This window comes from Aspergillus pseudonomiae (genome assembly GCF_009193645.1).
Source record: "Aspergillus pseudonomiae strain CBS 119388 unplaced genomic scaffold BDV37scaffold_22, whole genome shotgun sequence".
In the NCBI taxonomy this organism is placed as follows: Eukaryota; Fungi; Ascomycota; class Eurotiomycetes; order Eurotiales; family Aspergillaceae; genus Aspergillus; species Aspergillus pseudonomiae.
The window spans coordinates 82,834-104,824 of NW_022476014.1; the positions used below are offsets into that span (position 1 = coordinate 82,834).

At 47.9% G+C, this 21,991-nt stretch overlaps 11 protein-coding genes across 11 annotated transcripts; 5 read left to right on the forward strand and 6 right to left on the reverse strand.

Annotated features, from left to right (window-relative positions):
* The first annotated feature begins 497 nt into the window (after nucleotides 1-497).
* BDV37DRAFT_244752 (zinc-dependent alcohol dehydrogenase) lies at nucleotides 498-1,951 on the forward strand. Its single transcript, XM_032081583.1, has 4 exons — nucleotides 498-715; nucleotides 783-1,073; nucleotides 1,137-1,252; nucleotides 1,328-1,951. The coding sequence occupies exons 1-4, from the start codon at nucleotides 610-612 to the stop codon at nucleotides 1,895-1,897; spliced, it is 1,083 nt and encodes a 360-aa protein (XP_031942853.1). The 5' UTR covers nucleotides 498-609; the 3' UTR covers nucleotides 1,898-1,951.
* A 1,057-nt stretch (nucleotides 1,952-3,008) lies between these two features.
* BDV37DRAFT_281668 (DUF3140 domain-containing protein) lies at nucleotides 3,009-3,463 on the forward strand (the record flags this gene model as incomplete). Its single annotated transcript, XM_032086865.1, has 3 exons — nucleotides 3,009-3,037; nucleotides 3,087-3,203; nucleotides 3,262-3,463. The coding sequence occupies 3 exons, from the start codon at nucleotides 3,009-3,011 to the stop codon at nucleotides 3,461-3,463; spliced, it is 348 nt and encodes a 115-aa protein (XP_031942854.1).
* Nucleotides 3,464-4,720: 1,257 nt separating this feature from the next.
* Nucleotides 4,721-6,772, forward strand: BDV37DRAFT_281669 (flavin-containing monooxygenase; the record flags this gene model as incomplete). The annotated part of the gene is made up of 8 exons (XM_032086866.1): nucleotides 4,721-4,968; nucleotides 5,023-5,036; nucleotides 5,091-5,340; nucleotides 5,388-5,456; nucleotides 5,511-5,774; nucleotides 5,832-6,365; nucleotides 6,420-6,589; nucleotides 6,639-6,772. 8 exons carry the CDS (start codon nucleotides 4,721-4,723, stop codon nucleotides 6,770-6,772), a joined length of 1,683 nt encoding a protein of 560 aa, XP_031942855.1.
* Nucleotides 6,773-7,024: 252 nt separating this feature from the next.
* Nucleotides 7,025-8,426, reverse strand: BDV37DRAFT_89326 (uncharacterized protein). Its single transcript, XM_032091394.1, has 3 exons — nucleotides 8,070-8,426; nucleotides 7,777-8,010; nucleotides 7,025-7,699 (listed from the first exon to the last, which is right to left on the reverse strand). The coding sequence occupies exons 1-3, from the start codon at nucleotides 8,228-8,230 to the stop codon at nucleotides 7,120-7,122; spliced, it is 975 nt and encodes a 324-aa protein (XP_031942856.1). The 5' UTR covers nucleotides 8,231-8,426; the 3' UTR covers nucleotides 7,025-7,119.
* Nucleotides 8,427-9,198: 772 nt separating this feature from the next.
* BDV37DRAFT_281671 (SDR family oxidoreductase) lies at nucleotides 9,199-10,209 on the reverse strand (the record flags this gene model as incomplete). Its single annotated transcript, XM_032086867.1, has 5 exons — nucleotides 9,199-9,282; nucleotides 9,333-9,530; nucleotides 9,576-9,950; nucleotides 10,006-10,064; nucleotides 10,134-10,209. The coding sequence occupies 5 exons, from the start codon at nucleotides 10,207-10,209 to the stop codon at nucleotides 9,199-9,201; spliced, it is 792 nt and encodes a 263-aa protein (XP_031942857.1).
* Nucleotides 10,210-11,831: 1,622 nt separating this feature from the next.
* On the reverse strand, nucleotides 11,832-12,683 carry BDV37DRAFT_281672 (ankyrin repeat domain-containing protein; the record flags this gene model as incomplete). Its single annotated transcript, XM_032086868.1, has 1 exon — nucleotides 11,832-12,683. The coding sequence occupies one exon, from the start codon at nucleotides 12,681-12,683 to the stop codon at nucleotides 11,832-11,834; it is 852 nt and encodes a 283-aa protein (XP_031942858.1).
* Nucleotides 12,684-13,452: 769 nt separating this feature from the next.
* On the reverse strand, nucleotides 13,453-14,235 carry BDV37DRAFT_281673 (sterol desaturase family protein; the record flags this gene model as incomplete). The annotated part of the gene is made up of 1 exon (XM_032086869.1): nucleotides 13,453-14,235. One exon carries the CDS (start codon nucleotides 14,233-14,235, stop codon nucleotides 13,453-13,455), a length of 783 nt encoding a protein of 260 aa, XP_031942859.1.
* A 454-nt stretch (nucleotides 14,236-14,689) lies between these two features.
* Nucleotides 14,690-16,709, forward strand: BDV37DRAFT_293029 (flavin-containing monooxygenase; the record flags this gene model as incomplete). The annotated part of the gene is made up of 7 exons (XM_032089303.1): nucleotides 14,690-14,864; nucleotides 14,917-15,318; nucleotides 15,369-15,703; nucleotides 15,776-16,116; nucleotides 16,181-16,328; nucleotides 16,386-16,490; nucleotides 16,539-16,709. The coding sequence occupies 7 exons, from the start codon at nucleotides 14,690-14,692 to the stop codon at nucleotides 16,707-16,709; spliced, it is 1,677 nt and encodes a 558-aa protein (XP_031942860.1).
* A 576-nt stretch (nucleotides 16,710-17,285) lies between these two features.
* On the reverse strand, nucleotides 17,286-18,078 carry BDV37DRAFT_281675 (uncharacterized protein; the record flags this gene model as incomplete). Its single annotated transcript, XM_032086870.1, has 4 exons — nucleotides 17,286-17,393; nucleotides 17,449-17,868; nucleotides 17,925-17,966; nucleotides 18,025-18,078. The coding sequence occupies 4 exons, from the start codon at nucleotides 18,076-18,078 to the stop codon at nucleotides 17,286-17,288; spliced, it is 624 nt and encodes a 207-aa protein (XP_031942861.1).
* A 439-nt stretch (nucleotides 18,079-18,517) lies between these two features.
* Nucleotides 18,518-19,817, forward strand: BDV37DRAFT_281676 (uncharacterized protein; the record flags this gene model as incomplete). Its single annotated transcript, XM_032086871.1, has 5 exons — nucleotides 18,518-18,890; nucleotides 18,969-19,073; nucleotides 19,130-19,368; nucleotides 19,429-19,656; nucleotides 19,707-19,817. The coding sequence occupies 5 exons, from the start codon at nucleotides 18,518-18,520 to the stop codon at nucleotides 19,815-19,817; spliced, it is 1,056 nt and encodes a 351-aa protein (XP_031942862.1).
* An 874-nt stretch (nucleotides 19,818-20,691) lies between these two features.
* On the reverse strand, nucleotides 20,692-21,774 carry BDV37DRAFT_293030 (amidohydrolase family protein; the record flags this gene model as incomplete). Its single annotated transcript, XM_032089304.1, has 1 exon — nucleotides 20,692-21,774. The coding sequence occupies one exon, from the start codon at nucleotides 21,772-21,774 to the stop codon at nucleotides 20,692-20,694; it is 1,083 nt and encodes a 360-aa protein (XP_031942863.1).
* Between the last annotated feature and the right edge of the window lie 217 nt (nucleotides 21,775-21,991).

Consider the following 21,991-nt stretch of genomic DNA (forward strand, 5'->3'; position numbering starts at 1 on the left):
CTTTTAGCGCCCATGTATTTAACTTCTTGAATTTGAGGACTATCATATCCCAACTTCTCAGATTGCATTGACGGCTTTATTTTCTATAAGTGTTACGTATTGTGCATCGAGCTTTTAGCAGCAGGGAGGTTCACGAAATAAAAACAATTGAGTTTAGTTCAGGTGCACCCATCTCACTGAGATTTTCCAGTTTTGCAAAAGTACCTTATCTGTATCTAGCACAATATTCATGATGAGATGTCTGTCATCAAAGCGTCCACGTTGTGAAGTACAGCTGCTGCCGATATGTACTCCGTAAGTATCGACCATCCGAGACCCACCGGGACGGGTTACCTAATTAGTCGACGGACTGGGAAACTTGTATGCTGCTATCCCCACGCAACAGCGCCCCTCTACCCCGGACAAATCCTACATTAAGATGGCAGGAGAAAATTTTGGAATGGCTTTATTCTATTCGGTCTGATGGTTAGACTCCACATCTTACTGCCTGGTATTAACCTCTCCTTGTGACACTCATCCCCACACTCTTGATATCTCTTTATAAATATAGTGCCACTCCTCTAGCTTGCATCACTACCAATACAGCCTCCAACGTAGACATCGAATAACATGGACCCTCAATTGCCAATACCTGAACAGTGCAAAGCCGGAGTCGTTTCCAACAATGGCCCTGACTACCAGCTGACAGTTGAAGATGTCCCTGTACCAACGCCAGGTAAGTAAGCCCTTCCATCTTATGAGCATATGCCCGAATCAAAGTTGCTGATATTTTACCCTCTCAGGCCCTGACCAACTACTGATTAAACTTAACGTGACCGGACTATGCTACAGTGACATTCATTATATGTTGGAAGATCTGCCCCTTCCGCGAATGCGCGATTACGGCGTTCGATCTCCAGGCCATGAGGGTGCAGGCGTCGTAGTCGCTCTTGGTTGTGATGTGAATGGGTGGAAGCTAGGGGATCGAGCTGGAATTGCGCCCACTTGGGATACTTGTATGAGCTGTGATTTGTGCTCTTCTGAGCTGGAATGTCATTGCTCGCATGCTGTGCCGACTGGATTGAAGGTTTCTGGTAGGATCCTGAGAAGAAAGAACCAAATAAGCTTGTAGTATTGCTTTCTAACCATGAAGATAGGCACATATCAACAATATATCGTCAGTCCAGCACGATACACAACCCGCATTCCGAACGGCGTTGACGATTTCTCTGCCGGCCCCATCATGTGCAGCGGATCAACCATGTTCAGAGCAGTACACACCCCTTACCTGACTCCCTTCTCTGAATAGCAGGAATATCGCTAACACCATATCCCACTCCATTATTAGCTCCGAGAATCGAATCTGCGTACAGGCCAATGGGCAGTTATAATGGGAGCCGGTGGCGGAGTAGGACATATGGGGGTGCAAATAGCGAAGGCAATGGGTCTGAGGGTTATTGGCATCGACGCAGGTAAAGACAAGAAAACGCTTTGTCTAAATCTCGGCTGCGAAGCCTTTATAGACCAACAAAAGTCTACCAATTTGAGCCAGGATGTACGCAATATAGCCGATGGGAAAGGTGCGCACGGTGTGCTTGTGACCGCATCGGCTGCTGCTGCATACCGCGTAGCGCCTCGTATGCTTCGTGTGGGAGGCGTGGTTGTTTGTGTTGGCATGCCTGCCGCTGGCACAGCATTTGCAGGGGATGATCCCATGTATCTCATCCTGAATAACTTGAAGGTCGTGGGCTCTCTCACGGGGTCACGTCAGGATACGGCTGGAGCTTTGTCGCTGGCTGCACGGGGGTTGCTTAAGCCGATGTATGAGTTGTTCAGTTTACAGGAATTACCAAATGCAGTGAGCCAACTAAGGCAGGGGAAGGTTAGAGGGCGCTGTGTTGTGGATTTTAATGTCTGAATCTTGGTGTTGACATAGGGGACCTATGGGAGTTGTTTGATATCTCCAGGTGCTGATTTCTCCTAAACTAGCTGTCAACCAAGGGATCTTAAAACGGGAAGCTTGCAATGTAGAACTGCTGTACGGAATACAAAAGGTTTCTCACCTCTCTTTAATATTTATATTCTATTTTGAGATGTCATATATTCATACATCTTTGTCGTTGCTGTTTATACTATATAACATATATGACAAATGACCATAGAAGGAGCCGAATCCAAACCTGTAGCCATTGATTACACAAAGAAAAGTAAAAGGATTCTCTATTTTCGAATTTCCTGCCCTTCGGGCTCAGAGGTTTTATTCATTCACCTGGGGTGGGAAGCCGGTTCCTTGTGACTGTGTTGGTGGGAATCATCTTAGGTCTCTCTGGTAACGGCGAAGCAGCTTGCCCGGGGATTTATTTTGGACGCGGAGTGTGAGTTTTCCGTGGAGTTTAAAAGGCTAATATTGTCGGGCCTCTTGAATGATGGTCAGATCCGGTTCGCGAAGGCGTTGGCTGAATGCCTTGCCGGAGAGATCTTTTACTCGATCACCTCTGGTCGGTATGGAGGGGGAAAGGCTGAGAGGGTGATCTCTGCGTGAGCTGCCTGCTCACAATTCTATGTTCTAGCTGTAATGCCAGGGGTAGTTGTTACAGTCACAATGCAATTTGGATATTCTTCAGCCTATGTGGAAATGGGAGAGGTAGGGTTGAGCCGCCGGGGCACGGATAAAAGACTTGACACCTGGTCTAAAATTGATAAAGGTTGTATACAGATCCTTGTCAGCAGAGTATTAGATAGTATGACAGATGTATGCTATGATATTCATCCTTGTTTACATCTACTAACCGGCTCATTGCTTCGACTTGTCCTCTATGACCGCATAGCTACACCTTAACCCAGATTGACTTCCGGGAGGCGACGTTTAACGAACCGCGGAGCATCATAATGAACTCAATTCCATCCAAACCCATCCATGACGTCAGCTCTATTCCGGCATAAATACATCGCAGACTCCTACCGACAAGCCAAAGGTCAATAACCAACATCATTAAAGAATAGCACGACTCCCTAGAACAATAATCACAATGGTCAAAGACAAGGACACCGTCATCGAGTACACTGCCCTTCCGTTTCAGCCCTAATCCAAGCTAATTGGCCACCAGGGAATTCAACGACCTGGTCAACATGACCCCCAATGAACTCCGTAACTGGCTCAAAGAAGAGCAGTCGCAGTCGTCCGGGTGGAGTGGTGAATCCGGAGAGACAATTGGACATGAAAGGTCTCTTCTACTCACATACCCCTTCAACAAGTATTGGATAAAAACTAACCAAGTATAGTGGTCGCAAGATTGTCGACATCCTAGAGCATAACCCGTCCAAGGATCCAGATGGATACTCCGACCAGGACATCGATCACATGCGACGAGTCGTGTCGTATTGTAAGCGGCATTTGGCGCAGGAGGAGAAAGCCAAGCAGGATCCGAACAGCAAGAGCCATCGGTCGTTGAAGAACTGGGGACATGATCCGTTTAAGTCCTGATTCTAGACGTGTACGTATGTAACGCGCAGTGCTGCGTATGTATTTCATCTATATATAACAATTAGTCCGTTTGTAGTCGTTACCACATTACTACATTCTACGCCATTTTGATAGACTCATGTTGCTCCCTCCATTGAAACTGATTATTGAACTGAATAGACCCGTATTCTGGCAATGACTCGCGCTACGATTGCCAAGACCGCAAGAATATAGACAGCAGTGGCAATTGCATTCTTCTCTGCGTGTGTCTCGGTGAGCTCAAGGTCTGGTGGCGGTTCACCCAAGGCACTTCTCACTTCACGCTTCCGCGGCCTACACTAAAGCCGAGCTGGAAAAGTAGCACCGGCTGGGACAGCCGAGGAACTGCTAAGGAATAACAGGGTTCTCCGGGCTACTTTTGACGACGTGCATACGGTCTCCAGGCACGCTTTACATATCTGGACTGGCTTGCATGCAAATCCTGCACCATAATGTTCTCATCTGCAGTAGCAGGGAATAGAGAACACGTAGTGTTGTCTATTGCATGATCATCTCGGTACGGCGGAAGCGAGTCCCTGCAGCTCCACTCGACGCAGCTCGTTAGTGGCCGTTAGAGCCATCCTGCTAATGAACGATTGGCCTCCGCCGTCGCCGCTACTGCACGTCGGAGAGAATTCTGTAACCCAGTAACCCCTCCGTTCTTTGACGAGCAGGCCAATGCTACGCTGCATGGAGACATGTGTCAGTATCAAAAAGTGGAGTCTTGGGGAACCGGAACAATTGCTTTGCACTTTATGGCCAGAGCCCTGGAGCAGTCTAGCGACACATAGATACTGCTAAGAGCTACATGGCAGCCACTTCATAATTTATTTTTGCCTCAATTTTATTCGTTTGCTCTTCTACTCGCTTTTCCCGTGTTTTATATTAGTTAATTACTCATAGTTTAACAGCCCACGAAATGTAACGCAACCCACTGACCAACGTAATCCAACACGGCTTGAGCCGGGTAGATCAACGATCAACAATGCCCTAAAGTTCTAACTCTAGCACTAACAGAACGGGGCAAACTCTGCTTCACCCTAAGATCTGGCCTCTAACATCCGGTCCTGGCAAGCGAGCAGCTGTCAGTCCCGAGTCATGTCACAGCCTCGCGATTTCACAGCCTTCTACTTGGCGATACTTAGTCCCATCCCTCCATATAAGGGAGCCGATACCCCCGACCCCAGACGAACTACCTGGTCCTCTGCTACCCATATGCCCATCGCTTAATAATTCAAAATGCCGTTAAACGAGGCCCCCGCGTCCAATGGCGAAGCCCAGAACGACTGGAAAGTCGACCCCTCCGTCTTTGCCTTCACGCCGAGAAAGCTGCGTGTAGTGTGTATTGGAGCAGGTTTCTCTGGTCTGACGATTGCGTATAAACTCAAACACGAGACGCCTCTGGAATTTGTTGATTTCACTATCTACGAGAAGAATCCGGAGGTCGGGGGCACGTGGTTTGAGAATATCTATCCGGGCGTGGCGTGGTGAGTACTTTAACCTGGTCTACTGTGGATATGGATGTGTGCTGACGATGCTAGTGATATTCCTGTTCGTGAGTTGATGCTTAATTTCCAGAAGGCCTCAGTGGAAGGCTGACTCAAAGAAGACAGTTATCAGTTCCCGTTTGCGCCTAATCCCGCGTGGTCGAGCTACTATGCCACTGGGAAGGAGATCCAGGAGTATATTGTCAGCATAGCGGACAAGTACGATCTGAAGGAGAAGGTCAAGTTCAATACGAAGCTCGTCAAGGCGATTTGGAGCGAGGTGCAGGGGAAATGGAAGCTTCAATTGCAACAGGGTGAGTTCGTTCTGGAAGATGAGGCCGATATCGTACTGGATGGGAGTGGTGTTTTGAAGTAAGTCTTCGTCGATGGCTTCTGTGGAGGGAATCTAACCATGTCAGTAAATGGAAATGGCCCAATATCGAGGGTCTGGATACTTTTAAAGGAAAGCTGCTTCATACTGCTCGATGGTAGGCTCAATTTGTCCATGTAGTAGTGGCGTGAACAATAGCTGACATCACCAGGGACCTGGAATACAACTACGAGGGCAAGAAAATCGCAGTCCTCGGCAACGGCTCATCTGGAATTCAGATAATTCCTTCTCTTCAACCCAAAGCCGCAAAGCTAGTGAACTACATTCGACATGCTACTTGGATTTCCCCCAACCTCTGTGGCCAATTGACGAGGGACGGGATGGGTACGAACTTCCAATTCACATCAGAGGAAAAGCAGCAATTCCAGGACGATCCAGAAAAACTTCTGGAGTATAGAAAATCCATTGAGGGGGCGTATGTTTCTCTTCGGTATTTTAGCTTAACATGTGGCTGACATGGGATCGACTGCAGTGTCAATAGCGTGTATGCCTGGATGATCTCGGGATCTGAGGAAAATAAGGCCCTTTATGAGGTGGTACATGGGGTAATGCGAAGCCGCCTGTCCAAAAGCCCAGAGCTGCTCAAGACACTGATACCGGCGTACGAGGTTGGATGTCGACGTATTAGTCCCGGCGACGGCTATCTGGAGGCTATCCAGGAAGACAACGCCAGGATCACCTTGAGTAATATCAATCGCATTACACCCAACGGAATCGAGACGGACGAAGGAGAAGAGGAATTTGACTTGATCGTCTGCGCGACTGGCTTTGACTACTCATTCATTCCTCCCTGGGAGCTAATCGGCCGTGACGGTCGCCGCCTTGATGAGGAGTGGAAGGACATACCAGAAGCATACTTTGCGACATGTGCTGGCGGAGTTCCCAACTATTTTATGTTTGGTGGACCAAACTACCCCATTGGCCATGGCTCTTTGCCTGCGGCACTCGACTCCTCCGCTGACTATATGTTGCAATGGATCAAGAAGATTGCGGTGGAGGATATCAAGTACGGATTTGTCTTGTTTCCCATCGACTCCTTGTCAGAACTAACATCCTCCAGATCGGTCGTAGTGAAAGACTCCGTGGTCCGTGATTATAACAAATTTGCGCAAGAAACCCTGAAGCGCTGTGTCTGGTCCAAGGGCTGTCATGCCTGGTACAGTAAAAGGAACGAAGGAGCCGACAACACTGTCACTGCCATGTATCCAGGAAGTGCACTTCATTTCAAAGGTATGTCGGCCGTTCCAACACTTATCGATGCTGCTAACGGTCTATGTAGCCTGTATGGAAAAGATTCGCCCCGAGGATTTTGAGATCCAATATAATACCACCAATCCCTTCAGATTCATGGGGAATGGACAACTGGCGTTTGAGCGAGTCCCTGGCGCTGACCTGGCTTTCTATTTGAAGTAGTTCAGGCAGCATATTGTGTCTGCATGAAATGTTATGATACTATATGGATGTTTCGCTGGTGATGTACTGATATAGGTCTATTCCATGATAGTTATGAATTATTCTCCTTCTAGGTCTACGTTGACTCTACGTACTGTACGTAGTTACCGGTGTCTATAAGAGGGTTTCCTGGGCAATAAGCTATAGTAACCGATGGATCCGCGGATTAGAGTATATCAATTATATCAACAAAAAATGAGCCCGAAAGACACTTGCCGCCACAAAACTTCAAAAAGCCGACCAGAACGCAAGGAACCAACCAAATCAAAAAGCCCCCGAGTCATTCTCACTCTATCCATAAGTTGAGATCAACTAAGTGCCCTTCCACACCTCCGTATCTGCTTATATACAAGCTCCTTTTCAAGATAATCGTGAGTGGCGTCGACGATAGTCTCCATCTCTTCTAGACTATCCAGATCAATCTCCCCCAGGCCGTTCGGAACATCGAACCGGAATAACCGATTCTCGTCATCTAGCTCGGTATGTTCCTGAATGAACCGATTCGTATCAATGTCCGGGTCCACAATATCGACATCGGTCCCTTTGACCAAGCCAAACAGTCGTCTGCGAGACCGCTTGATCGACGGCTCCCCAGTTCCAATCGAAACCATGCATTTTAAATGATTCTCCAAGGCCCCCGCCGGCCACACGCCTCTCGCTTCGATCCAAACTTCTCTCATCGGGTTGTTAGCTTCCAAACTGCTATCATGAAACCGCCGCCCGCTGGGCCCGATCTTAACGGAGTCGAAAAGCGGCGAGTGAGCAAAGGAAGCCGCACCGGCTTCATAGACCTTCGCAGACTTGAAGAGTTCATTCGAGCAGTATTTGCTCGGGTAACTTGTCAAGTGGACCAGTCTGCGATTAGTATCGTCGGTGGCGCAGACAAATCTATTCTTGGAATTAGCGGCCCGCCAGAGCGACACCAGGAACATCGCAACCAACTACAAGAGTCAAAGACTACTTACACCTTACACCCAGCCTCTTCCCTTAGCAGAACATCCTTCTCATAGCTCAGCTCCCGCAGGATCTTCCGCAATGCCATCTCGACCTTCTTAACATCGTATTTCGCGCGACTGCGCAGATTGCTACCGATTGGTAGGAGTCTCTTCTGGGAGAACACGTTCTGCGATAGCAGCTTGTAGGCGTGGATGCACTGGTCGATATCCATTTCCAGACGCCCAAGCATGATCGCTATTAACCTGTGATATATGGTGAGCACTATGTATTATTGGGTCACAACCCTGACCGGTGAACGAACCCACCCGACCCGCTGCCTCCTATCAGATCAAAGTAATCGCATGGCTTGGGGGGATTCTCTCGATCTATGGATTCCATGATCTCCTTCAGAATGATAAGTGAAGAGAGACCTCGCACGCCCCCGCCATCTAGGCTGAGGAGGTTGATATTTCGGCCCGACATGGGAGGTAGAAATGTTTCTCTGTGACAGCTTGATCAAGAAATCAGATAAAAACACCGACACTTATTCCCGCAAACAAATAAAGAAATTAGACGAAAAGAGCGCCAACCCCTCTTTTATCACTCGTCGAAAAACTACGTCTTCCCTGCAAGCAGCCGGAAGGCAGACAGGGGACAGCCAGTCAAGATAAAACCACACACAGCAAATCGCATGAGCGAAAACGCAGCACTACGCAGGCAGAAATAGGGCACCAGTGACCAGCATCGTTCGGAATCTTGACACAGGCTGCGTTGACCGCTAACAAAGAAAGGTTTGGGGCCACATTATCTGCACCGGAAATCGCCCCGCACTTTGGGCATATCAGATTGGAAGATCCCGGTGTGCCTGTCTCTGCCTACGATTCTGGTAGGCGAGGCGAACTCCTCGGTGACACATCAGAGAAGGTTTCATGCGATTGGTGTTGAGTGGAGCGCATGGCAGCCACGTAGTCGGCGCTTACCCGCGATATCGGATGGAACTGCCCGTGTTCATTGGCGCAATGCTGCAGGCGGGTTTGGAAGGCCGGAGCATAGCCACATCATGCGTGGGATGACGCATGGCTGTCTTCTTTAGCGTCGTGTTCTACTCTGGTGAGGGTGAAGGTTAGTGTATGTGTTCATAGAGTGACATTTCTCGCGGATTAGGGTTTCCTTTTTCGGGTCATGTACAAGCGAACTTGGGAGGTTGCCATTTATTCTGTCACTGAGTGATGTGTTACATATTATTTCTACCCGCTTTTATTTGAATAGAGCTACGAGAAGTATTCTTCAACGAAAGAATAATAGAGAAAGAGTCACAAAAAGAAATTAAAGGGATTGGCTACATACACCCAGCCAACAGGCGGATAGACTTGACGGTAAGTTCCAACACTATCCTGACACTTCATGCTCAAGTCAGAGAAATATTAAATCAACCTCAAACCCAGAATGTATCAAAGTAAAGTATAGCCGCCGTCAATCACAATATTCGCACCAGTCATATAGCTCGACGCATCAGAAGCACAGAATACATACGCCTATCAACCATATTAGCAATCACTTCCATGTACAGCAGGTATACACTTACACCCTTGAGCTCATAAGCCTCGGCCATCCGCTTAGCCGGAATCATATCAAACCACTTCTCCCGCCATTCCTTAGGATGGATATCCAGAATATCCGTGGCGATAAACCCAGGAGAGATACAGTTCACACGACAGAAGTCCACCCATTCAACAGATAGACACTTAGCCATCTGCACAACTGCAGCCTTCGAGGCATTATACTACGATCGTTAGCCCAGCACGTGTCTCCACAGGAACCCACTCACGGCAGCTTGCTTCTGAGGCACGTTCACCAACGTCGCGCTGACGGACGCCGTGAAAATAACATTTCCATATCCTTGCTCCTTGAAGATCCGGGCCGCGGCCTGGGCTGTATAAAATGCACCGTCCAAGTTGACCTTGGTAATATTATGCCATTGTTCGGTAGTATAGTCCACCGCGGGCACATTGGAACAGATTCCTGAGTTTGCGACAATGATATCTAGTTTCCCAAAGTCCGCGGCGATTTGCTTGATTGCCTTTTCGATTTCCTCTTGGTTCGCCACGTCAGCTTGGTATGCGGCTGCTTTGACGTTGTGCTTGGCTGCTATCTCCGTTGCAAGTGACTCAGCGGTCTTGGATGAATTATAGATCAGAGCGACCTGTTCCGTGGCTTAGTACATGCTGATATTGACAAGCTGAGGGTTCGGGGTTTACATCAGCGCCTGCTTCTGCTAATGCTATTGAGACTTCTAAGCCAATACCACGGGCGCCACCTGAGGAGATACAAGGTAAGTTACTGAGCTGATGTTGGGTAGCAGTGCTGTTCCTAGATCGAAACCTACCAGTCACGGCTGCGACTTTGCCTGAAAGGTCAAATGCCTTGAGAACGTGTTTGTTTTCGGGCTGTGCGAGGACCATCTTGATGTTACTATATATAGCATGCCACGATATACAGGTATAAGATGAAGGTACTGGATGAGGTTGTTATCTATCAAATATCTTGACATGGCTTCGGGCAACCCCGCAAATATTACAATCCCCGCATCGGAGATTCTCCGCAATGTCAAGTACCAGCAAAGCATCTCTTTAGAGTCTTTACAATAAAATCTCAAGTTCTTATTGGGGCTGCAATCGTTAATTAGTCTATTATAAAATCTTAACTATATAACTATCTAATAAAAATATATATAAATACTAGGCTAAAATAGAAAAATATAGTGAACATATCTCCCTAAACCTTACATTATAAAAACTAATATAATTTTTTAATTTAATAATATTTTATAATATTATTTCTTCCATTGCGGTTATAAAAAATTTATAATTTAATAATTGTAACGGTGGGCTATATAAGTCACCCCAGAGCATTGTAGATCGTTGATCCAGAATTATTCTAACCTTTTGGCCTTATGGAATAGCGTACCCCGGTCCTATCTCTTACAGGAGTGTTGGCCATCAGCGCGCCAGCAAACCCATTCCACATGGCCAGACCCAGAGGCAGCCGTTTTAACCATGCACGGAAACAGCCCCTGGAATTTTGAATGATGCCGACTCCATGTTTTGTTTTGTTCATGCTGGGAACCAAAAAAAAGAAAACGAAGTCCGGGATGGACCCGAGAGCAACCGGAACGCTTCCGTTGAGCGGAGCCCTAAGCTGTATCTAATAGTCTTGCAATACCCAAAGTAAATCATGGCTATCCTGACTGCTATGGGATTTCACAACCCTATGCCGCAAGGGGACATCAGTGCGTGACGCAGAGCCGGGACAGACCCGGCTCGACGTAAGCCGTTGCTAATCCTTGCGCCCCCCAGCAGTCAAGATATTGCGATTGGAGGCTCGTCCCTTGCGGACTCCCCGGTGACGTGCAACATACAGAGGATGGAGTTGGTAATGTTGATCCTTCGTTTCATCCAAATAATACACCTCAGACTCATGATACACTAAAAATTCAAAACCGGCGCCCGGGCTTATATCCTTTATTTGTTTCCCAACCCTATCGCCAAGAGCCACTGAAGGTACCTGAACAAAGCAACTATATTCCTAGAATATTTAGCGTACTCTACTTATTTATAAGATACCATTACCGTTCTATAATACATGTACACGACTCGTACAAAAGATCTATGGTAGCTGGAACCTTTCCAGGCAAACTAGTTAGGACTATGGATAAAGGCTGGGTTGAAGGTTGACTATGCGATATTAGACGGGACTTGTTGTAGTGAAGTTCAGCCCTAACATTGGTACAGCGCGTAGTCAAATCTCACCACCATGGCACAACTGATCGATTCGGTTTGAGTGATAGAACGATTGATCATTTATCTCCAGCCATCTTTTATGGTACTGAATAAGCTGCTTGAAACATTACACTAAAGAATATGATGTCAACTAAGATTCCGAGGAGAACCCTATATCGAGTATATACTAGGAGCATCTAATAGCATCCGTCTTGATAAGATCCAGATACTTGGACTGGTGTTATAATATACTCTTGGTCGACTATAGGAAGATCAGCCAACGGAATATATATGTATACAATACATTAATAATGTACATATTCAAATAGGTCAAGTCCTATATCAGCAGGCATGTTAACGTCGCTCAAACCCTCATGTTCACTCATGTCATCTTTTGCGCCAGCTTGTAGAAGAATATTGGCAACCTCTATATGCTTTTGTACTGTAGCCGCGGTTAAAGCATTTCTATCGACACCCCCTTGAGCATTGACGTCTGCACCAGCTTTTAATAACATTTGTACTAAGTGCAGTTGTCCATACCTTGCCGCGGCTTGCAGCGCATTACCGTGATATCCTCCCTGGGCGTTTACCTGAGCTCCGGCATCTAAAAGAGTTTGCACTATTTCTTCACTCCCATAATGAGCTGCCGCCTGTATTGCACTCCCATACATAGGACCTCTCGCGTTAGGGTTCGCACCTCGAGCTAAGAGTATTCGAACTGATTGTAGCTGACCTGTTTCGGAGGCATAATATAGAGCACTCTCTAAAGCTGTATGATAGTCACTACCCTGAGATGCAATATGGTCCAATAAAAGTTGTATGATGCTTGAGTTTGCACGGACTGCATGGACCAAAGCATTTCCATGGGGGCCACTACAGCCGATGACATCAGCCCCATATCTGAGGAGAAGCCGTATAATTCCTTCGTTATTTTCTTGTAGGATAGCCACCTGCAAAACATTTCTGCCCTGACCATCACACGTATTGACGTTCGCCCCATGACTTAGATAACTTTCGACTTGAGAGATATTCCTTTGTCGGGCAGCGGTATGGAGGGGGGTGGTTTGTATATCGGCCATTGGTAGGCCGTAACCAATTCCAAACTCATCGAGGCCGTCGTCGAAGTCATCGAAGTCGTCGTACTCCCATTCAGCCATTATAGATTGATTAGCAGGAATATAGAAGGTATGAGTCGCTCTAAGCACCAAAAAGTGAGTTAGGGATTGTGTTTTCGAATCTCAAGGGTCAAAATAATGCCTACTTGATATCAAGAGTCTATAGCTGCGGTACTGATTTTCTTTTCCTGCTATTTTTGCTCGTTTTGTATTATTTGTCGTGTGGTTGGATTTTAGTTGTAGAAAGAATGAGGGAGTTTCGTGTCACGCAGTTATGGGAGAACGAATATGATCGATAGACCTGTACTAAGGAGGGGTATTGAGGTAGGCTTGTGTTAGTGAAACATGTAATAAAGTACTGTGATTGTAATAGGTGACTTTGAATACCATCAGAGTATTTCCAAAAAGAAGTTAGGCTGTTCTTGGCATAGGGTTGGGGAAACAATTTGAAGGATACGAGATGGAAGGGGGAGACTTTAGTTAAGCTATGCGCGAGCAATAGTGGGATGTTCTTTCGTATGGTCTACATCACGTTCACATTTATATACATCAAGAATGCTTCCTCAGCATTTCATAATCCATGGCCATCGCGCCCAGCAATGTCAAGCGACCGACTCGATACTGAGGGTTCGATCTCAAGCCCTCAACCCCAACGAGCTCGGGGGTGAGAGCTTGACAGCAGGTAGGTCGAGCTGCCGTCTCGGGAAAGAATGTTTTCAAGAAGGCTTTAGCTTTGTCTTCGCTCATAGTAGACTAGTCTTGCAGTTTTCATAGAGGTCGCGGCTTTCCACAGCTTCCTTTCTCCGTTCAATCATTCATCCTTCTTGGCCTGTTTCGCCTTGGGTTTATCCCACCCCACAACATCTGTCCCATGGATCCAGTCCATCAATCCAATAGTCCCATAATTCACACGGAATTTCTCATGGTGCAAGTCATGCAGTTCGGCTGGCGGCAATTTCAAGAAGTCGTACCCGCTGTGGTCCGCCGCAGCCTCCCAGAGCTCAAAGGTAACAAATGCCATAATCGACAGGATGTGTGCGCCTTTGAGATACAAAGGCAGCGCAACCGGCATGACATTTGCGAGGATATGCTCGACAGGATGGGCGTACTCCGCTGCGAACGCCACAGGGGTAACGTATTTGTGGTGCATTTTATGGATATACACATAGATGCTCGGGTGATGTAGAGCACGGTGGATGTAGTAAAACGATATTTCTCGCGCTAGGAGGCCAAAGACAAAGTCCCCGATGAACTCCTTCCAAGGGGGCACTATCGGATCCAGATTCAGAGTGGCGTGGTCCAGCCCAGTGAGCCAAACCAGTATGCCATGAAGTGCCAATACCCAGAGGTGGTTGAACAGTGAAACTTTCACACAGTGCAGGACTTGCTGGTGGGTCGGTTGTCGGCGGGCTCCCTGGATTTTGTGGCGCTGCGAGAACTTGGGGAACAGGGTATCGATCAGCATGTAAAGCGTTGCTGGGATAATAAAGCCGAAAGTTTGGGTAATAATTGCTCCCATCAGTTCGATTGCACCTGGCTTGTATGATTTTAGGATATGGTCCCAGGTGACCTGCAGTTCGCGGTGGAGATCCATGGTTGTTTGATCGCTGGAAGAATGTGGTTTTCGTTTGACTCTTTCGTAGTACTGATGGCATTATAACTTTTGAAGAGAACCGGAGCTCTCCCGGACGCACATAAATCAGTTTCCAGGTGTGCAGGTGCTCATGGTGGCTTGATTTACTGAAACCGAGGCCAAGAGAAGCGACGCTCAGGAAGCCGGATCTGACCCGGAGAATAATGAGACATGTGAGAGCCGTTGGCACACAAGGTGCTACTGGGAAAACATCGGATGTGTGGTTCTCTTGACTAGGGCACTCTCAGAATGCTGTTTTGCACATATTATTCCTCGATTCGGGTTGCATCCATGCATTCGGGAGAGTTCCGGCGCAGCGGGATCTATATCCAGGACGCCATTCCGGCATGGTTCGTACTTAAGCTTACGCAGAATCCAGACTACAACGTCTCAGTACGATATATTCGTGTCAACCATGGCTTCAAAGTCCATCGATCCTCCGTCTTACAGCCAGATAGCCTGTGTTGGTGCCGGGCTATCAGCCGTGGCTCTAGGAGCAACGCTGAAGAGATGGTACGACCTTGAAGATATCTGTTTCTTCGAGCGACATCCCACAAGTGGCGGGACATGGTACATCAACACATATCCTGGTCCGAGTGATTCCCTTTCCATCTCCCCACATTCTCAACTTACACCAAATAGGATGCGCCTGCGATGTCCCGAGCGCCCTGTACAGTTATTCCTTCGCGCAAAACCCCAACTGGACGAAGCTTATGCCCTCAAACACGGAAATCAAAGAGTATGTCGACAACGTTGTCGACACATACAATCTCCGTCGTAAGATGACCTTCGGAACGGAAGTAGTCCGCAGTGTCTGGCGGGACGATGCAAGTCGCTGGCTTCTCTACCTACGCGACCTGAACACCGGACGCGAATACACCCACGAGTGCCAGATCCTTTTTGCAGCAACGGGACAGCTCGTCGAACCACGGCCGTGTGATATTCCTGGCGCTGAAGACTTCCACGGGAGTATCTTCCACTCAGCGCGGTGGGATCACAGCGTGGACCTCGAGGGGAAGAATGTTGTTGTGATTGGGAACGGCTGTATGTGTCTTTTTGTTCCATACCTTGAAATCATATCTGATGGCGTTTAGGCACTGCTGCACAGATTGTGCCGGCCCTGGCCAACGATGCAAAGATAAAGTCCCTGACGCAAATTGTCCGGACAAAGCACTGGATATTTCCTGCCCCGAACTTCACCTACCCACGGGTGTTGCAATGGATCTTCCGCTATGTTCCGTTTGCGATGAGGCTGCACCGACTTCACATTTTCTTGGTCGCTGAGAATGATTTTCGCTTGTTTCCGATGACCAAAGGAGCAGCCAGACTGCGAGAGAAGCGGCGAAAGCAGGTTGAGAAATACATGCGCGAGGCAGGCCCGGAGAAATACCACGACCTCCTCATTCCGGACTTTGATGTAGGATGCAAGGTATGCCACTGATTTCCCGTACTCCTCTGAATATCAGATGTTGGAAACGATGCTAATTTTGCAACCCTCAAGAGGCGAATATTCGATCCTGGCTACCTTGAATCCCTACACAACGATAAAGTCCTTCTAACTAACGCGAAAACTGAAGAGATTACCACAGACGGCATCAAGACAGACAAAGGCTTCATTCCAGCGGACGTAATTATTCTCGCGACAGGCTTCAAGACTAACAAATTCATCCCTTACATGGATGTAGTCGGACGCAACGGCGAGAACGTATCACAACACTGGACCAAGTATGACGGTCCAGCCGCGTACAACTGCTCTGTGCTGAGTGGCTTTCCAAATTTCTTCATGCTCCTCGGACCTAATGCTGCTACCGGGCATACATCGGCCATGATGGCTGCTGAAAAGTAAGCCAACAGCCCCTCTTCCTTTCACCTAAGCGCAGGACAGGTCTTTAACCATCAATACTAGCTCAATTAACTACGCTCTCCGTGTTTTGAAGCCCGTTCTGGATGGTGACGCCGTGTCGGTTGATCTGAAGCCTAAAGCTGAGCACGACTACGTTTACTGGGTGCAGAACGCATTGAGTAAGCGTGTTTGGAACGCGGGCTGTGTATCGGTAAGTGTTATAGCCGCTTCAACTTGCTGCTTGCCTCTCTAACGGTAGATGAAATAGTGGTATATTAATGATAAGAAATGGAACTCCATGTCTTATCCCTGGACACAAGGCCACTACTGGTGGAGGAGTCTGTTTCCCACCTGGTCCGATTGGAATATCAAAGTTCGTCCCCCTTCAACCAGTGGGCATCACGATACTCACTGTCAACAGAAAGCTACGAAGCCGTCATCACGTCAATCATGGAAAATCATGGTTCTTGCTCTTCTTTGCATTGGTGTTTTGGGGTTCACCCAGTCCGCTGACGCTGCCAATGTCCCCGCCACTCTCGAGCTTCTTAGAGGCCAGTTGGCCAGAGTACTATCCTGTGTCCTGAGCAGATAGCTAGCAGCAGGTAGTCGAGGGTGATATTTTTTCATTAGTCCGCTGCTTCGTGTATTTCATGCACAGTTTCGTGTATATTATGCAGCTTTTGCCAAGTCGTTATTAGCAAACTATCCTTGAACATGCAATCAATATCCATTTATTCAGTGAGAAATATTCGTATAGTTTTGTGTAATACATTTTTCTAAATCCAAATTCGTGACTACAGAGATTCGCGAACCACAGCACTATTGGTGTCGCTGTCAGTGTACACAGGGAGCAAACCAGGGCGGATAATACAGCAACAAGTAGAGTCTGGAAGATCCACAGCCACCATAACTGTTCGTCTCATGAAAACCTCCCGGGTAAACCTAAAGCTTTCCCTTCTATAAAGCATTGCTGATTTGCGACTAGCGACTTATGCTGTGTTTACCTGGGAAGCGGGCCATACATTCTATTGCGAAGGCAAAGCAAGCTATTTGACCATTTTTCCTGTATACTCTCTACAAATATCCAATCCAGAACGCTCTTATAATGACCTTCTATGATCTTGAATAATCTACATCCCAAAAAGCCATATATCAACCCCCGTCGCCGTCATGCAAGTCTGTAGAAAATATGAGCCGACTCAGCATAGGAGCCTTTCCAGACCACAACCCTACGTGTCAAAAGCGTTTCCTCGCCTACGATTTCCACTGCCCAGATCTAATCGCGCAGTGAGCAAGTGTCCGATCGCTGAGAATGGCTTTGAGGTGCGTACCTGCTCCGCTGTCCACTCATGGTACATGCTGCGGATGGAATCGTGAATGAAAGCTTTATCCGTCTTCTCCTGCTCTGCGCCTGCAGTTTCCGGTGCCAGCATGACTGCCTCCGCCAAGATAGACCCGGCTTCTGGTTTGACAACAACCTTCGTAAAAGGTTCCACAAGAGGTCGGACTCGGCCATCCGCAATCCTCTGCCCCGCAATGTAGTGACTCCGAATGATGACACGGCCAAAGAGGGTGTCGTTGTGCTCAAACTCAGCCCAGGTTAACTGGCGTTTCTCTGGCGTGCCTTGTAGTCCTCCAGCTAGTGCAGGCTCCAGCGTCATCCACTCGCCGTCTTCATCCGAGCCCTGCGTGATCTTCAGGGTAGAGGATGATGCGGATATCGTCTTCCTTAGTATCCAGCTTATTCCTTGCTGATGTTCCTTAGCCTTCCTATACGCTATATCAGGGTATATCATGAGATACTTACCAATTTGAAAACTGCATCAAGGTTGGTCGATAGGGTTTTGTCCTGTTTAGGGCCGTGGGTCAGCGTGAGGTCAGTTTCAGGGGATGTGCGGTATGCTTACCATTACCCAAGTGCCGCTTAGATTTGTTATTGTCGAGCCATTTGGGGGAGCCATTTTCTCTATTCCTGGCCTTGTCGCTCCGCAGGTTCAATGGGTAAAAAAGAAAGAAGGAAAATAATACGATAAGCAAAAGACAGGACGCAAGTGCTCAGTTGGAAATGCGGCAAAAAGTGATGCACCTCTCGGGGAGCAATTAATAGATATATCTATGGCAGCTATTTTTTCCATGCCTATCACAGAAATGTCCATTGACTATAGTTATTCGGACGGTTCCGGCTCTCAGGGTAAATGGTTCCATTGTCAGATACGAGGAAGTAAACCGCCGGATCCCTTCCGGGCTCAACCCGGAACACTCCCGGGAAATGCCAGACGACAGAGGATACTTGATACACTTACCTAGGTAGATATTCGTATGTCCGTATGTCTCCACCCCCCGCATAAAAATACACGGACAAGGTACACGCTTCTCCCCCATACTCGGAACATGAGCATGATGGCCAAACCACGCTTCCTCCCCCGTGAAGGGCTCTACATCGATCCCATAGTAGTGGGCTTGCGAAAATCGATCTTCCACCCACTCTTCACATTATCGTGTCTACACCTGGCGGGGAGATTCAGTGCCCTCGCGCCTTATGAGAAGCTCGTCCAAATCACCGCAGCAGCCACTGTCCTCCTGTGGCTCAACGATTGGTTAAGTACCAAGAGTCGGAACAACTGGGTTTCAGACGATACGTGGGACTGGAAAAAGGAGCTGGTCGTGGTGACTGGAGGCAGCGGCGGTATTGGGGCAGGAGTCGCTCAGCGTCTAGCTGCCTTGGGTTCGCGCGTTGTCGTCTTGGACATCATCCCTTTGACATTCAAGCCCGGTAATCCAATTGGCCTTCATTCCAAAAAAAAAAGAACCCCCATGCTTGTGAGAGCTTTGCTAATGTTAGCACGCACAGAGAATAAGCGAATCCTGTACCACAAATGCGATCTGAGCGATGAGAAAGAGATCGCAGCTGTCTGCGAAAAGATCAGAGCGGAAATCGGCGATCCAACTGTCCTAGGTTCGGTGAAAGAAACAGAAACAAGTACCTCAAGAATGCCTGGCTAACAATCGCAGTCAACAATGCCGGTCTATCGCGCGGGCGGACAGTAGTTGAGGGTACCTACAACGACAACAGCATAACCCTGAAAACGAACTTACTGGCACCATTTTTCCTATCAAAAGAATTCCTTCCGGCGATGATCCGGCGAAATCATGGACATATCTTCAATGTCGCCTCGATGAGTGCCTATATCCCACCGCCGGGACTGGCGGATTACGCGGCGTCGAAAGCTGGGTTGATTGCATTCCATGAGGTACGACTCGAGTCTGCTATTGCGAATGTGCAAACTACTGATATTCCCTTGGTCAACTAGTGTCTTATGCAAGAGCTCCGAGTCCAGAATGCTCCAAAGGTTCGCGCCTCGATGGCCGTGTTGAGCTTCACAAAGACGCCGCTTTTCAAAGGGGAGACGAACCAGCCCCGGTTCCTGATGCCTCTTTTACATGTCGACACTGTTGTGGATGCCATTGTGGATATTCTCGATAGTGGTCTCAGCCAAACGGTCTTTCTGCCGGGGATCTTCGGTTTTTTTGCTGGCTTGGTGAGCCATTTACCTTCAACTGATGCAGGATTCTTACTGATACCATGCAGCGAGGAGCGCCGGATTGGTTCCAGAACTTGGTCCGTGGTGGTACCAAGTCTCTGAAAGTAGATTTTAAAGGGCGACAGGTAATTGATCCACAGACTGGAAGGCTTGTTTAGTGGTTTAGAGTACGCGCGGGGTTGGTAAGAGGCGTCACATAGAGCACGAGCGAGGTTGATAGCTCGCAAGAAGACTAGGAATGATACCTAGCGTTTTGTATGCAATCATGAATCCTTTGCCCTGCAGCATTGAGTTAGGCTATCTGGGTGACTAGTTACTGTTAGGTATAACCTAATGCTGGGCCCACCTGGAGCCCAGTTCTATCATTTTGACTGATATTTTGAATAACAAATTTTCATTGAATCTTGGTCCAATTAGGGACGTAACTCCGTATTCAAATTTCTAAATCTAGGCAAAGCAATTAACTGCACTAGAAATCGTTGGAAGGTGTCGAAGATCTTTGCCGGGATAGAATAGCTTATCCACCAGGCGAGGATATTCAGCGCCGACGAAAGTATAGCGTGTGGCAGCTTTTCAATAATGATTATATTGACGCTGTCTATACAGAGTTCTAAGCATGAGGGGAAATAATCCTAACTACACGCAAAGAGCATACATTACAGTTGCACCTCAAGCCGTCACAGCCAAACGAAATATGCAGCGGTTTGTGTCACGCCATGATCAGCAAGGGTCACCGGTGGCTGGAAGTATTCAAAATTCTGTAATTGGCAGGCTATGCTACAATAAGGAATGTTGAAATGGTATATATCAAAGAATGTAATTGAGTCAGATAAAGCTTAGAGTGCCATTGAGGCAACATAAGTAAAATATTACCAAAGGAAGACACTAGGAGCGTGGGACAATCCGTGGGCAATGGCTACATAGTTAAAAGAAGACGAAAAAACAAGAATATGAGGATATACTGGCCATATCCCCTTTCCGCAGTGCATGCGTAACAGCTATAGATAAGAATCGGATTACGGTAGGATGAGGCTACTCATCCAGATTTGCCGAGAGCCTATGCTTGACGAGTAGATCTTTGGCGTTTTTCGAAAGGATGTCGGGGCCCAGTTCTGGGTGGTTGTGTGCAAAGGAGAGGTAGCTGACTTTGCCCTCTGCAATCGCCACCGCAGGGGCATAGGGATAATCGGATCCGTACAACACATGCGATGTATCCGTATTTAACAACAGCCCGGTAAGTTGGGTCTCGGTGGTACTGAGGGCAATGTCGTAGTAGAAGCGGCGGAATTCAGCCTTGACCTGAGGTATGGTCACGTTCACGGCACTGGAAACTTGTGGTACCACAAGACTTCCCAATGCACGAGTGGATAGGTAGGGAAGGGTGCCGCCTGCATGAGATAGAATCAGGTCCACATCCTGCGTGCGTGTACGAACCCCGCGAAGCACTAGGTCGACGGCCGCGCGAGTGGTCTGTTGGGGGTAGTCAATGATAGGCTGTGGCAAGACCCCAGCGACAAAGGCGGGTTTCACATCCATGACTCCAGGATGCATGAACACTAATGCCTTGTACATGTTCAGTCTCTCCCATATCGGATCAAAGGTCGGATCGCCGGGTAACATATCCCCATACGCAGTATACATCCCAACCCCAACAGCTGCCTTTTGAGTCTTGAAGATATAGTCAATCTCGGCTAGAGTGCCATCAACATCTCGCCAGTCCGGAAGAGCCCCGAAGAATTCTAAATGAGTGGGAGCTTCCTGCGTGAGGTTCGCCAGGAAGTCATTGACGTTGCGACAGAGGGTGCGAGCCTTTTTCCCAGTTCCCATGACAGGAACCCCAGGGGTTGACAGAGATACGACGGCCTTCTTAGACCCTACGCTTTCCATGCTGCGCAATGTCCCTTCCAGGGACCACTCGGGCGTTGGGAATCCGGAGGGATCACCACCGGCTTTGGCCACTGCGGCAACGTAGAACGGAGGAAGCACATGGATGTGTGTATCTGTCAGGTGCCACCCGTCGCGGAGGCGGTGGTGGTGCTTGGTTCCATGAGCATGGGCACTGCCTGAAAGACCACTCAGAAGTGTTGTAAAAAGAAGGCTGCTCGATATACGCATGTTTCAGGTAAAGACAGTACACAGTCGACTATAGAGGCCAAAGAAACCGATAGGAACAACGAAAATACAAAAAGAAAGAGTACCGAGATCGCAGAGGTTATGATCACTATACTTTTGGGTTCAGAGCTGAGGGCAGTATGCAATCATATTTATATTTTCGTAGCCCATGATAGGGGGTCCCAAAACCCATTCGGTTTCAACTGGTTTCAGAGAGGAC